This window comes from Sprattus sprattus (genome assembly GCF_963457725.1).
Source record: "Sprattus sprattus genome assembly, chromosome: 1".
Lineage (NCBI taxonomy): Eukaryota > Metazoa > Chordata > Actinopteri > Clupeiformes > Clupeidae > Sprattus > Sprattus sprattus.
The window spans coordinates 40,018,705-40,034,989 of record NC_137920.1 but is presented as its reverse complement, the minus strand read 5'-3'; the positions used below and the strand labels follow the sequence as shown (position 1 = coordinate 40,034,989).

The 16,285-nt window shown below is 41.9% G+C and overlaps 2 protein-coding genes across 3 annotated transcripts; both read left to right on the top strand.

The window, feature by feature from the left end:
• The first annotated feature begins 1,700 nt into the window (after positions 1-1,700).
• Positions 1,701-5,629, top strand: rpsa (ribosomal protein SA). Its single transcript, XM_080832305.1, has 8 exons — positions 1,701-1,766; positions 2,655-2,825; positions 3,498-3,616; positions 3,983-4,228; positions 4,429-4,557; positions 5,050-5,218; positions 5,326-5,382; positions 5,473-5,629. Exons 2-8 carry the CDS (start codon positions 2,693-2,695, stop codon positions 5,565-5,567), a joined length of 948 nt encoding a protein of 315 aa, XP_080688431.1. The 5' UTR covers positions 1,701-1,766; positions 2,655-2,692; the 3' UTR covers positions 5,568-5,629.
• Positions 5,630-9,607: 3,978 nt separating this feature from the next.
• Positions 9,608-16,116, top strand: ift56 (intraflagellar transport 56). 2 transcript variants are annotated; one of them, XM_080849212.1, is made up of 18 exons: positions 9,608-9,838; positions 10,350-10,496; positions 10,674-10,766; positions 10,923-11,037; positions 11,133-11,182; positions 11,315-11,460; positions 11,895-12,066; positions 12,525-12,599; positions 12,743-12,845; positions 13,014-13,069; positions 13,235-13,288; positions 13,642-13,705; positions 14,177-14,265; positions 14,367-14,450; positions 14,584-14,653; positions 14,745-14,851; positions 14,985-15,118; positions 15,426-16,116. In XM_080849212.1, the coding sequence occupies exons 1-18, from the start codon at positions 9,836-9,838 to the stop codon at positions 15,550-15,552; spliced, it is 1,689 nt and encodes a 562-aa protein (XP_080705338.1). In that variant the 5' UTR covers positions 9,608-9,835; the 3' UTR covers positions 15,553-16,116. The 2 variants fall into 2 exon arrangements, with proteins under 2 accessions (XP_080705338.1, XP_080705337.1); XM_080849211.1 differs by having other exon boundaries at positions 11,133-11,185.
• The last annotated feature ends 169 nt before the right edge of the window (positions 16,117-16,285 follow it).

Sequence of the window (16,285 nt, the reverse complement as noted above, 5' to 3'; positions counted from 1 at the left end):
GTTTATGAAATGGGACTGTGGGAAAATATTCACCAGCTATGTGGCACGCTGTGAACACTCAAATAGGGATGGGTGTTGCCCTACTACAGAATTGCCATCTTTGTCACCTCATTGCATGCTGGGCTCTGCGTGTCTACCTCAAAGGTCGACCATAAATAATGCTTTATTTGTAGCAGATATCTATTCATTATTGTGTTTATTATGTATGATAACAGATAGCACCCACCAAGCAGTAGACAGAATATTAAACTACAAAACTGCCATGGGCCATCATTAGTTGCACTAGATTCCCAGAATGTATTGAAAAATTCTGATGATAACAATGGAAGGTCTGTGAGGAAGCCTAATGGGTCTAGCTAGTCCTTACCTCCACCCTTTAAATACCATTCAACCCCATTTTCTTGTACAGCTGTGATTGCCCTGCCACATGATGCATCATAGTGGTCAGTGTGTCTCCTGGTAACTCAACTCACTCTTTGAGTGTTCCGACTTGATGGAATGATCACCATGGCACAAAGGGGAGTGGACAGTGAAGAAGGGAAAGGATGGAGTGAACAATGATGTGGGGTGAGCGAATGGACCATGAAATCAGGAAATGGGCAAACTCATAAAAAAAAAAATCAAAAATATATATATAAAAAATAACCCACCGCCTTACTCACATTTTATTTGTGGGACCACTTCACTCTACTCTACCACCTCACCATGGCTCCCTTAAAGTATCCCCAACTTGAATGCAATTGTTCATGCATTCATTTAGGAACATGTCCTCCCTAAACTAAAAAGTAAACAGGAAGGGATCCTTGGCACTGAGGTACTCTTCCTCCTCCTACACCACTTCGATCAGGAACTACATACTCTTCCTCCTTTAAGACCACTTTGTTTGCCCCGTGGGTGTCGTTACAGTTGATGACCACAACACGTTGGAGTTTGATTTGTAGTTTTCACATAGTATTACATTGAAGGTGTTTTAAATAAGTTACCTGCCCACAGAAAGGTATGTACAAGGTAAGTATAACAATAAAGAGGATGTTATACATAAACATCATTGTGTTGTCAAGCAATGGTTAGTAACAGTGATCATTGATTAACGTATTGTGTGTATACATCTGTGTGTGCCTTAGTCTTAATTAGACTACAAGATAAGAATAGAAATAACAAGAAAAGTAATTAATGGATGACATTAGTTTACTGCTGGCTAAGCATTTAATTCAAGTTGGACACATCTTCCAAGGCGACTCTTTAAGGATTTAAACGTTATTTTTTGAAAGACTGCCAGGATGTTTTAACTTTGAGGATAGCCTATCCAAGAAATATGAATTGCATTAACTCATAACACGGGTTGGCTCCTGCTTCCTTGCTAAAACAGAAATATGCAGACATAAAGTGCCACTCTTTCAATAAAGGGAACAGGAAATGGATTTGCCAGCTAGATAAATCAGAATTGGGCAGTGATTGGCGTTTGTGATTGGTGGGTGCAAACCTTTCCTGGCATAGAAGTATTCTCAGGTCGCCGCGCCTATGTCCAAAATTCACGACTTCGTGGAATGTTTTATTATAGGGCCCTACATAATAGTCAATAGTTTTTTCTGATGCCATAGAGGGCGGTATTTCCGAAACCCTGTCCATGTGCAACACAAAATTTGAGACGAGGTAATAAAACTCTTCAATGATTGGTTGGTGGTCTGATATATATATGACGTCACATCCCCTTTACGTTCTCTTTTTCCCGTGCGGTTCAGTACTCCATACGGCGTTGTCTCGTGGTGAGTTTGAATTTTAGAGAAAAATCCTTTATATAGTTGTTTTTGCTTATCTATTTTGTTAAATACCGGTATAAAACGTGGTATACATCTTACATTTGCGTCATGCGAGCTCACCGTGACAACACCAAGTGCGCAATTTAACGGAAAGGAAGTAGGCCCAATGCAGCCAAAATGCACATGTACCATGAAGTTAGCATTAGGATGGTTAGCGGGAAGACGAAATGGCCACATCACATGTTCGTGGAGTGGTATTCAGGCGTTATTATCGTGTCAACTAGGGGGACATTATTTAAAGCTGCGAAGGCTGATTTATTTTTTTCTCCCTTAATGTTGAACTGTATCGGCCAGCTAACATTACCATTTAGCGAGGCGTTAATGTTGGCAACCTTGTGTGCTCGTTAGCCAATGTTAACTGTTACTTGAGTGTAGATACTTACCCATATTGGAGTTTGTGTATCTAAACTTGAACAATTCATGTATTGTGCAGACCTGATTGTATCTGAAAGATTTGCCCATTAACGTGTGAGACACTACTCATCTAGAATCGCCTCTGTCGTTCCAACTTGTGTCTGGTTATGCACTATGCAGTTCTGTCACAGCATCGCCAAAAGTTAACATACTAGCAAGCCTACGTTTGCATACGTTTTCTGAAGCTACATTTGTAGTTTTCGACCAAAACGACTGACTTTCGATTTAGTTAAAGAAAACATCACATTGCGCGGAATCCGTTTGAAGTTCACGAAAGTAGTTTTGGAAAAGTGGCCTATTCTACAGACTTCTAGCAAGCTATTGTATTTGTATGTCTGAGGTAGTAGCAAACTATTAATGCATATGTATTCAGTTGAGTGCTGTGATCCTAATGATCTGTTACTGTTTGTGTGTCCCCAGTTTCCCTGTAACTCGTAACTCAAGGGAAAGTAGTCACGATGTCCGGAGGTCTGGATGTCCTTCAGATGAAGGAGGAGGATGTGCTGAAGTTCCTGGCGGCAGGAACCCATCTGGGAGGTACCAACCTCGACTTCCAGATGGAGCAGTACGTCTACAAAAGGAAAAGCGATGGTCAGTAGTGGCGAAAGCCTCATCTCACTTGTATTCAGTAGATTATGGCCATCAGACACCCTGGTGCGTGTATGTATTGCATCTGAAAGTGAAAAACAAAATAAGTTAAAGGAATGGTCAATGAAAAGTACCTTGAAAAACCATATTGGGTGCCAGTTAATAATGACACCAAGGTGCATTTTGTTCTTGTTTTTCTAAGTCTGGAATCGCACACTTTTAAAGCCTGGCACTATTGTTGGTGTTTGGGTGTCGGACGTGTGCTAGAGCAACCCGGCCAGGTTTTCGCTAACACCATGAGGGCTCAGGCCCCATGACTGGGGTTAGATAGTGACCAGAGCCACACTATCAGTACTACCAGCAGTATTTTTGCCAGATCTGTACTTCGACAGGGATCCTGAACTCGGGGTTCTGACACGCATGAACACAATAAAATGGTAGTAGTCAAAGCCCATCTAGTGGCCAAGGGCAGAGTGAGGGACCTAAATGTTATTCTAGCAGCTACAGGGAGAAGGTGAAGGGTGACCAGCGGAGGAGTTACATGTGTCCTCTTTGCCTGATCAAAGACCCAATGTGCAATTCTTTTTTTTAATGCTAATTCCACAACCATCAGACACCCTGGTGCGTGTTTGTAATGTATCTGAAATTTAAGCCTGTGTGTATCTTCACTGTCAGGTGTGTACATTATCAACCTTAAGAAGACCTGGGAGAAGCTTCTGCTCGCTGCCCGTGCCATTGTTGCCATTGAGAACCCAGCTGATGTGTGCGTCATCTCCTCCAGGAATACTGGACAGGTAACGTGTGCAAGCAATCACGTCCAACCTCAGTTTTCCAATTGTTCATATGCATAGTTTCACTAAAGTTCATTTAATTTTCAAGTTTTTTAAACAAAGGTAGTACCACCTGAGTTTCTGTAAGTCTGAAATCGCACACTTTTAAAGCCTGGCACTGTTGTTGGTGTTTGGGTGTCGGACGTGTGCTAGAGCAACCCGGCTGGGTTTTCGCTAACACCATGAGGGCTCAGGCCCCATGACTGGGGTTAGATAGTGACCACAGCCACACTATCAGTACTAGAAACACTTTTGAATCTAATAGCATATTTTACTGAATCGTTTGCATCCTCGTCTGTGTCTCAAGTGCTCTTTTTCTCATCTCTTCAGAGAGCCGTGTTGAAGTTCGCTTCAGGCACTGGCGCTACCACCTTTGCCGGCCGCTTCACCCCTGGTACCTTCACCAATCAGATTCAGGCTGCCTTCAGAGAGCCCCGCCTCCTGATCGTCACTGACCCCCGTGCTGACCATCAGCCTCTGACTGAGGCCTCCTACGTCAACATCCCCACCATTGCCCTGTGCAACACAGATGCACCCCTCAGATATGTGGATATCGCCATTCCATGCAACAACAAGGTAATAACTAGAAGTCACAAAGAACTCACTTAGTGTAGTCTATATGGTGAGCAGAGTTCATTTAAGGCTCGTTACGAAGAGTTGTAATGGCTGGGGAAAGCGTCCCATATTTGGCTGACTAAATAAATCGTATCTAATTGTGGTCTTATTGCATAGAATGGAAAGGTGCTGAAGGCTTTAATTGTTGTGTGGTACTTTAGGGACACCACTCTGTGGGTCTGATGTGGTGGATGCTGGCCAGGGAGGTGCTGAGGATGAGGGGCACCATCTCCAGGGAGCACCCATGGGAGGTCATGCCTGATCTGTACTTCTACAGAGATCCTGAGGAGGTAAGGACCCGCATCAACACAATACTAATGGTTATAGAAGCATTTGTGGCTATTGTATTTAGCAGGTGCCTTTGTCCAAAGTGACTTCTAAAACATTAGAAAACGGATGAAATACAAATTAAGTTAGACATGATCAATGAAAAATAAGGTGAGAAAATATATAGGGTACCAGTTAATAATGAAACCCAGGTGCATTTGGTGCCTTTATTTCTGGAATCGCACACTTTTAAAGCCTGGCACTATTGTTGGTGTTTGGGTGTCGGACGTGTGCTAGAGCAACCCGGCCGGGTTTTCGCTAACACCATGAGGGCTCAGGCCCCATGACTGGGGTTAGATAGTGACCACAGCCACACTACTATTTTTACCAGATCACAATGGAGGATCTACATTTAAGGCAACTATAGGGATATAGTTGAACAAAGACCAAATGTGCCACATTATTATTATTATTATTTTTATAAAGCTAATTTCTCAACCACCGTTTCTTTTCAGATTGAGAAGGAGGAACAGGCTGCGGCTGAGAAGGCTGTGGGCAAGGAGGAGTTCCAGGGTGAATGGACCGCTCCCGTGGCTGACTTTGCTCAGCCTGAGGTGGCTGACTGGTCCGAGGGCGTCCAGGTGCCCTCCGTTCCCATCCAGCAGTTCCCTGCTGGCCTTGAGAGTAAGTGGCAAATACTCTAACCCTCAAAAGAATCTTGTCTCTTCTGCTCAGCACAACCTATTGCAAAGGTTTCAAGACTAAAGTTCCTGACTCTTTTCTTTCAACAGCTACTGCTGCTGCAGTCGCTGCCAAGGCCGCCGCCCCTGCCGCGGAGGTTTACGCAGGTGAGATTGGTAACTGATCAATTTAGTTGGCAAGCAGAACATGTTAATTCCTGTGCAAGTTTCTCATTTGGTTTCATTGTCTCTTTCCAGAGGACTGGAGTGCCCAGACGGCCACTGAGGATTGGTCCGCTGCTCCCACAGCTCAGGCTGGAGACTGGGGCGGTGCCACCGCTGATTGGTCATAAATGGCAACAATCCCACGGTCTTGTGCTTTGGTTGTGTGTCAATAAACTCGACTGGTTTAATACTTTTGTCTGTTCTGTGTGAATTGGTGCACTTTACATCCAGGCTTGTGTATGGAAACAAGTTTGCAGTCAGAGAAATAAGGGATTTATGTTTGGCCTAGTCCTCCATGACTGAAGTTTTTAATGTTGATGAACATCAGAAATCAATTTAATCAATGTTTCGAGTCTCACCGTTAGCAGAAATAGAGGTAATATAATGAATTTTATTTTATACCACACTTTAACATACAAAGAGGTCTAAATGTGCTTAACAAGGTCACAAGAACAATAATGCAAGGAAATGGCAATTAAAACAGTGCATTTTAAAAACAATACAGAAAAGAAATAAAAACAGAAACCAGGACTTAAGGTGGAGGCAGACATAAATAGATGGGTTTTCAGGTGTGATTAAAAAGTAGTGAGGGAATCCAAAGCCCTAATGTTCTCCGGGAGCTTGTTCCAAGGTCGTGGCCCCAGCGAGGAGAAGGCACGATCTCCCATTCTGGTCATTTTTGTCCGACGAACTAGGTTCCTAGGCAAGCAGGTTTGCGTGTCAGGACCGAAGAGTCCTTGATGTGAGATGAGGGGTGAGGAGGTTCTGGAGATAGGCTGGACCAGTAATGTGTATGGCCTTATGAACTAGGAGTAGAACTTTGAAGATTATTCTCTGGTTGATTGGAAGCCAATGGAGGGAGTGGGGGACTGGGGTGATGTGTTCAGATTTCCGTGTCTGGGTGAGAACCTGAGCAGCACTGTTTTGAACATACTGCAGCCTCTGAATGATTTTTGCTGGTAGACCTGCTAGCAAAGAGTTGCAGTAGTCCAGACAGGAGCTGATAAATGCGTGCACCAGCTTTTCTGCAGCATGTTTGGGAAGAGAGGGTCTCAGCCTTGAGATGTTTCTCAGGTGTGTTACGACCCCCTGCAGACATTGCAATGGCCATGCGTGGCCTGCAGGGAACCGTGGGGATGACGAGTGCCATTGATGGACTGATTATCCACACCTGGGGAGGTGTGCAGTATAAAGAACCAGTGGACACCTGTCTCTCTCGCTGGCATGCAGAGCCAGACGTAACTCCTAGACACGTCGCCATTGAGTTTGTGAATTTGAATGGACTTAATAAATATGCGTACCTTTTGTAGAAAACCGTTGTTGTCTGCCTCCAAACGTTATTGCTTTGGTCATGAGCCGGCGGAAGCGTAACAGGTGGTAGAATGAAGTTTGGCAGATGGATTTGATGTGTGCATCAAAGGACAATGAAGAGTCCAGCTTGACACCAAGGTTTGTGACGAGTGAGGAGAGAGGGGTGGGGTGACCATTTATGGTGATTTGGGTGATACCGGCCTTTTTTGTTTGATGGGGCGTGCCAATAAGAATGGCTTCAGACTTGCCACCATTTATCTGTTGTGGGTTGTTGCTCATTCAGTGCTGGATGTCCTCCAGGCATTTGGTAGTCTGTGATAGTGCCAGGTGCTTGTCGGGTGAAGTTCGGATGTTGATTTGTGTGACATCTGCATAGGAGTGAAATGGGATGTTATGACCTTGAAATATGTTTCCCAGTAGTCCAGGCAAAATAGCCCATTTTGGAGCCAAAAATAATTTCTATAGATAATTTCTATGAGGTGTCCAGAACAACATACTAAAAGTCCTAAGAAATCCTAGTTGAGGAAATATGTTTAATTCTCATCAATCTGAGATGTGTGCTAATAATGCATGGCATAAATACACCTCAAAAATGTATTTTTTTCATTTACTCCTATCAAAATAAAACTTTACACAATGAAAGTACCCATGAAAAGTAAATGTTTTTGCATTACAAGTTTCTTTTAAAATGAATTGTAATATGCAAATGAGCTATACACTAATGGAATATTCTGCAGCATGTTTGGGAAGATGTTGTTTAATTCAAATTAATTTCAAAAGAAACTTGTAATACAAAATCATGGGTACTTTCATTGTGTAAAGTTTCATTTTGATAGGAGTAAAGGAAAAAAATTACATTTTTGAGGTGTATTTTTACCATGCATTATAAGCACACATCTCAGATTGATGAGAATTCAACATATTTCCTCAACTGGGATTTCTTAGGACTTTTAGTATGTTGTTCTGGGCACCTCATAGAAATGATCTATGCTGAAAAAAATTAGTCTGTCGTAAAACGCTATTTTGCCTTGACTACAGGGGTAGCATGTAAATTAAGAGAAGCAGGGGCCCAAGGACTGACCCCTAGGGGACACCGGAGGTAACGCACCTAATGCTGGAGGTGACATTGCAAAGGGCAACATATTCCTGCCGTCCTGTGAGATAGGTATAAAGAGGTGTGCATTATTTACTGTAAAATGTATTCTAATAATTGGAAATCTCAATTTGTTTGCATAATACTTTTTATTTACCTTATATTAGTGAGATATTGATAGTTCTACATCGAATATTCCAATGCATGAGAGAATAGTTGACCCCAAGGTTCTCGGTTCGAGTCCCACCGTTAGCAGAAATAGAGGTGTGCCTTATTTACTGTAAATCCATTTGTATTACTGGAAATCACATTTGTCTGTATATTACTTTTTATTAACCATATATTAGTGAGATTTTGATAATTCTACATCGAATATTTCAATGCATACAGTATATGCATTTATATGAGAGATGAGTTGACCCAAATACTTGCGGTTCAAGTCCCACCGTTAGCAGAAATAGAGGTGTGCCTTATTTATGGTAAAATTCATTTGTATTACTGGAAATCACATTTGGGCGAAATGGAAATCGCCCAGACCTCTTTTATAGCCTCTCATGTTAAATTATTATTATTTTTTACTAAACAGGGGTCTCAATGCATTCTCTATCGCTTCCGGGAGGGCTCGCCCCACCATGTTTTCGTCATACGGCTTTGGTCAAGGCAAGATGGCTAACGTTCACTGCAACATCTCGATTCGCTCTTTGAAAGAAATTAATTTTAGTTGGCGTACTAATAAAGATAAATTGGCAACAAAACAATCAGGACTTCCTAGACCAGATGTAGCCTATCCATTCAACAGGTTGCGACAAAGGGGGGGGGGGGGGGGGGGGGAATCCTACATCCAAGAATTGGAACGAAAGAAAATCGTGGCTTGCAGGCTGTGAAGTGGCTAACGCGGTCTGTATTTTATGTTAAGGTTTTCACAGTGTGAATGTTCGCTTCTTTATGTTTTTCCTGCACATATCATGTGTCATGTTAAGCTATGTAATATCATACAACATTTCAGACATGTGAAAAAAAACGTCGGATAATGTATTGTGTAGCCACATCATTTTAGCTTAAGAAGGCTCCTGGATGACACTTTCTTGATAGCTTTCCACCTGTAATGTAGCTAGAGGGGAAATATGTATGTTGTGTACTGCCATCTAGTGGACAAAAGGGTATTGCTGTATGAATTAATCACCTAACAACAAATGCATATACCTGTGTTGCGTACTGTGCCTACTGAATGGGTTGCCTAAATCATTTTCAAAACAATGAAACCCCCTCATAATTGTTTCAGGAGCTGCCACTGCGGTGAACGTACCAGAGGCACGGAGGAGAGACAATCCGATATTGTTATCCGAGTTGATCAAGTATTTCAGAGGTCGAAAGTTCCTAGTGCCTAGTCATCTTGAACGTAGCATATGACGTCAGCTCAAAAAATAGATCACCCCAGATGGGACTCGAACCCACAATCCCTGGCTTAGGAGGCCAGTGCCTTATCCATTAGGCCACTGGGGCTACGTCACATACAGTGAAGTGCAATACATTTTTATACATACAGCTGACATTCATATTTCGATTTTTTTTTTTACGAGTCGTTCATACACTATTTATTTATCTTGACAACGCCGGTCTTGCGCTTAAAAAAAATCAGGGAATCAACCTCTATGTACCAGAACTTTTGAATGTACGCCTGCCTCTCAGCCTCATATGGTTGGTCTCAAACGTTGCCTAGCAACGAGCTTTTAGATCTGCCAATCCAACTGTGGGTAGTTTACTGGCTTGGACAAGGCAGTAAATCCAGGCGAAATGTCTTCTTTGCATTTCCCATATATTGCTCATTATATCGATCCAGGCTTTCCCAATTGTTTTAGGTAACAAACTGTTAGCACAGTTGCCGATGTCAGACGGAACTTACATCGGCTATTGAGATTGGAAAACGGAAACTTTCGTGATCTAAGTGAAGTAACGTTAGCTTTGCATTTGGTAGCCAACTGTTGGAGTATCATGGTGAGTTATGAATCTAGGGTTAGTAGCCCCACTGCTTTGCTATAAAGACATTTTTCTGACATAATTGCTTTGTTAAATCTGAAAAAGTCTGATATTTGTCAACATAGATAAGATAGCGCCACTGCAACTGTAGCTGTAGTTCGTTAGCATTCATTAGCTAATTTGCAAAACAAGCTTGGGACAAACTAGCTAACGTTAGCTAGGGGTAACTTGATGCTGTTTTTTCACAGTAAGTTACTTTTAGCATTAAATGTAAGCTCGCTTCTAACTCAGCTTTCTTAAAGTTAAATGTTATATGAAGCAATATCGAATGTTTACTTAACAAATTAACGTCCCTGGCAAAAGACGTAAACGTTAACAGTCCACTAACTTAATAATGTTGCATGTAAAATCAACGTCAGTCATTCTACTTCAAAACATGTGAATTGCTGCTGGCATTATCCATCTCAATCGAAGCTGGATTAATTGCCACACGTTGAAGTATTTACCAGTTGTTCTCTTGTGAATTAAGATTCTGTCAAGAGTAAAACCTGCTGTTGGAGGAGATGCTCCTACCAGTGTGAGTGAAAAGAAGAGGAAAAACAAGGCGAAGAAAATCCCTCGACTGGAGGATTATATGAATCAACGAGACTATATGGGCGCTTTGACTCTGCTGGAGGTAAACTGCCGAGGTTTTATGTATAAACATGTAACAGGGGTCTAATTAACTGACAAAAGAATGTTTCAACTAATAACACAAGAACGATCCCTACTGTCTGTTATACCAAAATGACTGTGTATCTATAGACAGTCGATGGTTATATTATGAAATTGTTATGCGTGCTGCATTTGACAGTTTCAAGACAGTGGTGGAATTGTGGAGGAACATGCAGGCCTTTGGATTGGATACTGTGCCTTTCATTTAGGAGACCACAAAAGATCAATGGAGGTTTGAATATTTGAGTGTACCTTCATTTTTATGGTCTGTATCCTAGCCTCTTGTTTGACTGTGTTTGTGCAAATGTCTCAGGAACAGACAATAGCATGTATGTAGACATAGGTGTTTGTATGTCATTTGACATGTTCTTATTTTAATATTGTTTAGGAGTACAAGGCTCTGACCCTCAAGGAAAACTGTCCCGAAGAGGTGTGGGTCCACTTGGGATGCTCCCTGTTTTTCCTTGGGCTTTATAAGGAAGCTGAAGAAGCCGCACTGAAAGGTTTCATAACGCCAGTGATTCCCTCATCCATCCTAACCTTATCTTTGGACGATGATCTGAAAGAGTACATCTTTTATTCTGCTTCGTCTTTTCAGGTCCAAAGTGTCAAATGCAAAATCGGCTCCTCTTCCACTTGGCTCACAAGGTGGTAAATGTCTACCTTACCCCCCCCCCCCCCCGAATTCTTTTAATTCCAGTTCAGACTAAATGTTTAAAAAAAAGATATATTCCACACTTGCCTTGCTTAATAACATTCTGTCTCATTTGCCATCTACAGTTCAGCGATGAGAAGAAACTGATGGGTTTCCACCAGAATCTGGAGGACGTTACTGAGGACCAGCTCAGCCTTGCCTCCATCCATTACATGCGCTCCCACTACCAGGAGGCCATCGACATCTACAAACGCATCCTCCTGCAGAACAGGTAACTCTCCATTTTACTAGAGCCTGCAATTTTCTGATGAATGTGTCACTATTCTCATCCGTAGTTCCACATTGATGGAACGAGCTGCCTAGCACTACCAAACAGGCGCATCCCTCTCTACCTTTAAGAAGCTCTTGAAGACCCAAATCTTCAGAGAGCACCTCCTTTCCTAACTTGCACTTCTACCAGTACTTAACTTGCACTTACAGTAGTGACATTCCTGCACTTTTTTTCTATTTCTTATGTAAAATAGTGTACCCTATCCCTTTATTGCCCGTAGCTTGATTGTTATCTCCCTTGTGGTTCGCTTTGGATAAAAGCGTCTGCTAAATGTCTAAATGTAATTTGTATGAGCTTTGTGAATGACACGGATCACTTCACTCATCTTGATCAAGTGGTCTGAATGAGCATGTTTTCTTCTCTTCATTGTGTAGAGATTTCCTGGCCCTCAATGTGTATGTAGCCTTGTGCTACTATAAGCTGGACTACTATGATGTCTCTCAGGAGGTCTTGGCCGTGTACCTGCAGAGTATCCCTGACTCCACGATTGCCCTCAACCTCAAAGCTTGCAACCATTTTCGGCTCTACAATGGAAAAGCTGCAGAGGTAACCTGCACGTGACCTGACACATATGTGACCGTTTTCCATACGAGGTTTCATACGCAGGCTTAATTTAAATGTCCTGTGTCAATTTTTCATGAACGAGTTTCTTAAACATACAGCACAGACCTACAAGCAAGGATATTTGTACTAAAGCCCAGGGCCAGGGTTAAATATCCATACTTTGATCCACTGAGCCCTTGTAATGAATTGAGGATCTGCTAACAAAAATGGATGCCTTCCACAAGTGTTGACTATAAGTCAAGTATACATGGTAGTTATTTCATTCAAATGTTCCTGAAAGAGAAAAGATGTTTTGTTCGATAGTTGCTGATGGGGTCAGTGAGCCCAAGGCTCAAAGCTGAGGTTGTCAGAGCTGCGTGAGTCCATGATCGTCAGTGGACTTGAATATGATGGAAAGAGCCTTTATGTCTTCTCTTTGTTTTTTCTCTCCTCTCTATAAGGCTGAGTTAAAGAACCTGATTGACATCTCCTCCAGCTCTTTTGAATTCGCCAAGGAGCTTATTCGGCACAACCTGGTAAACTCTCTCGCTATCTGGCATTCTCTCATGTATGTTGGAGAGTCAGAGTTAAAAGGTAACTGAGTGATAAATAGCCCACGTCAAAGCGTCTGTCTAGTCATCTCACAGGTTGTGGTGCTTCTGATCTTACCTCCTCTTAGGTCGTGTTTCGTGGCGGGGAAGGGGCCTTACAAGTCTTACCACCTTTGATCGACGTCATTCCCGAGGCGCGACTTAACTTGGTCATCTACTACCTCAGGCAAGGTGAGCTCAAACTCCTCAGTCTCTCTCTCTCTCTCTCTCTCTCTATCTCTTGCCTTGTTTTCCTGCTTTAGGATTCAGTCACCTGATCTTATATCAAGATCTTCTATCAAGTGTTTCCCATAAACTTCTCTCTGTCCCTTTTTTTTGTCTGTTTTGTTGACACTACAGATGATGTTCAGGAGGCGTACAACCTCATTAAAGACCTGGAGCCCACCACACCCCAGGTAGTAAACAGACTACTCAGTCTTTCCTTTTCACATGGCTAGGTCCTCCATCCTTCCTAAGCCTGTTTCTTTAAGGCTTCAAACTCCCTCCCCCCATTGGCCTGGTTCATGTGAATGCAGTTTATGAGGACCTACTAATGCTGTTCACGTCTTTCTCCATCCAAGGAGTACATTTTGAAAGGTGTGGTCAATGCTGCTCTAGGTCAGGAGATTGGATCTGTAAGTAATCCCAGTGCATAGATACTGCCTATACTGTGTGTGTGTGTGTGTGTGTGTGTGTGTGTGTGTGTGTGTGTGTGTGTGTGTGTGTGTGTGTCTGTATATATATATATATATATATACAGACACACACACACACACACATATATATATATATATATATATATATATATATATATATATATATATATGTATGTATGTATGTATGTATGTATGTATGTATGTGTGTGTGTGTGTGTGTCTGTATGTATATATATACACACTCACACGCACATACTGCTAATTTAAAGGATATATGTAATACGAGATCAGGGTTTGTCTTTATCTGATGACAGCAAAAACTCTTCCCTCAGAGAGAACATCTGAAGATTGCGCAACAGTTCTTCCAGCTGGTGGGAGGGTCAGCCAGCGAATGTGGTAACTTGAATTGCTTCACAATATAGGGTTCACGTTAAACCGCGTCATGCCTACAAGCTGCTGTTTCTATATGCACTGTGATATTTGATGCAGCTGATTCAGTTGCTCTCCTCATTGGAAAGTCAATCAGACCAGAGGTGCTGAAGTGCAACAGCACTGCCATACATAATTCAGGCCAGGCAGAATACACTTTGCATGACTTAATTGTCTTAAAACAAATCTTTCCACTTCCCCAAAGCCCTATTGCCTAAAATAACCTGAGTAAGAATATCTCATCCCATCTTGCCATATAATGTTTGGTCCTTAACTGAAAGCTGAAGCTGGATGTGAGAATGGAGATTTAGGGGTATTTTACTGAGGAAGTATGTGTGTGTGTGTGTGTGTGTGTGTGTGTGTGTGTGTGTGTGTGTGTGTGTGTGTGTTGGCCTTGATGACGTTTGACTGTGTTGTCTGTTTCAATTCCCCTCAAAGACACAATACCAGGACGGCAGTGCATGGCCGCGTGTTTCTTCCTTCTCAAGCAGTTTGAGGATGTGCTCATCTATCTGAACTCAGTCAAGGTAACGCACACTCACAAGCACACAGAAGTCGATTTCGGGTTAGGCTTATAAAATGGCTTACTTTGACAGAGTAAAACAACTCACAAACTTATTATCTTTAGAGCTATTTCTACAATGATGACACTTTCAACTTTGACTACGCTCAAGCTAAGGCTTCCTTAGGGAACTACAAAGAGGCTGAGGAGGTACGAGTGACACATCACAGATCTCAACTTACTCTTGTATTCACTTACAATTGGCATCAGCATTGCCATCAGTGCCTTGTTGTTACATTAAAGTTGGACGGTTTTTTGAATGGCACTGCTGTCATCTTGTAAGGTGCTACTGATGATCCAGAATGAGAAGATCAGGAATGACTACGTGTACAAGAGCTGGCTCACTCGCTGCTGTAGGTATCTGCTGATGGAATGTATAAACTGTGCTCAAATGACTGGTGTGAGTATTGCACTAGAGCTAATCAATCCTTTTTCTGCATGTAGACATAATGAATAAGAAGGCCCGTTTGGCCTGGGAACTGTATCTGAAGATGGAAACCTCTTCAGAGTCCTTCAGCCTCCTGCAGCTCATCGCTAATGACTGCTACAAGGTCAGTGTGATGGGGGGCTCAGAAGGGTCCAGTCTGCACTGAATGTTAATATTAATGTTTTCCCCATTTTCTTGGTCTCTCTTGTCACCACTTGACTTTAAACATGACTGAATCTTTTCTTGTCTGCTTCTAGATGGGCCAGTTTTATTTCGCCGCCAAAGCCTTTGATGCCCTTGAGCGACTCGACCCCTGCCCTGACTACTGGGAGGGGAAGAGGGGAGCCTGTGTGGGGATCTTCCAGCTTATACTGGCGGGAAGAGAACCCAGGTACAACAGTACATTAGCACAGCATCTTTGGGCATTAGACTTATTCCATGGTGCCCGTTGTTAGAACCACAGAATAGACATCTGACTCAACATAATGTGCATATTTGGAGCCAAGAATGAACAAGAACAAGAATTATCTTGAGCAGCAAAAGTTTTTTGTAGGATTTAAGAAGCAATGGTCTTTCTAACTACTTGTCTCCATGTAGCCAAAGTTGGTTTTAATAATCAGAATATGCATTGTTTGGATTTGCCTGAATTGATTGTTTTGAGAACTCTTTTTCTAAATGATCATTAATGTCCTATCTAGAGAGACACTGAAGGAGGTCCTCCCCATGTTGAGAAGCACTGGCAACCCACAGGTGGAGTACATCATCAGGATACTCAAGAAATGGGCCAAAGACAACAGAGTTGCTATATCTTTTCAAGGCAGTTGAAAAGTCTTGGAAGTCGGAAGTCGAAAGCTGAACAATCTTGTCAAGACAATGATTACGTCATGCAATTACTTTTGCCAACAGAAAGCACAATATCACAGACATGTAAATGTTCGATTCTTAGGTGGATTTATCATGTTATTAATTTGTTTTTATGGAGTTCTGCAGTGGGTACAATTCTGAAATATGGTAAATACTGTCATATAACACTGTCGTATACAACATATTAGGTGCAGTGGTGTCATCAAGGCTTACTTTGTTCTGATCTACATTTCATGTGAAACGGAAATGCAATACTGTGTAACGGACTGACATGTACACTACATCCATGAAGTAGACTTACGGTTGCATCAAAAATCATTGAAGTACTTTGGAAATAAATTAAATGTATATTTATCGCTATTTTGTTGTTCATAAAATCAAAGTATTTCAAAAACATTAAGACTTGAAAAATGTCTGTACATAAGAACCCTGATCCATGTTTTGTAGTACTTAAATGTACAGTTTATATAACTTTTTATGCAATGTTGTATTGTATGTTCCAGAGTAAAACATTTCATGTATTCATATTTGGTACAAGTTTACTTATTTCCTTATCTTATAATGGGGTCCTGAGGACTTGCGTCAACACCCATAGCTGACTTGTCTAAAGGGCTACTCGTAGCCTGCAAGCTCCTGGTTATATTTTGGAGAACAATTAGAATTTTTCACAAATTAAATTAAAGATGTCTAATTA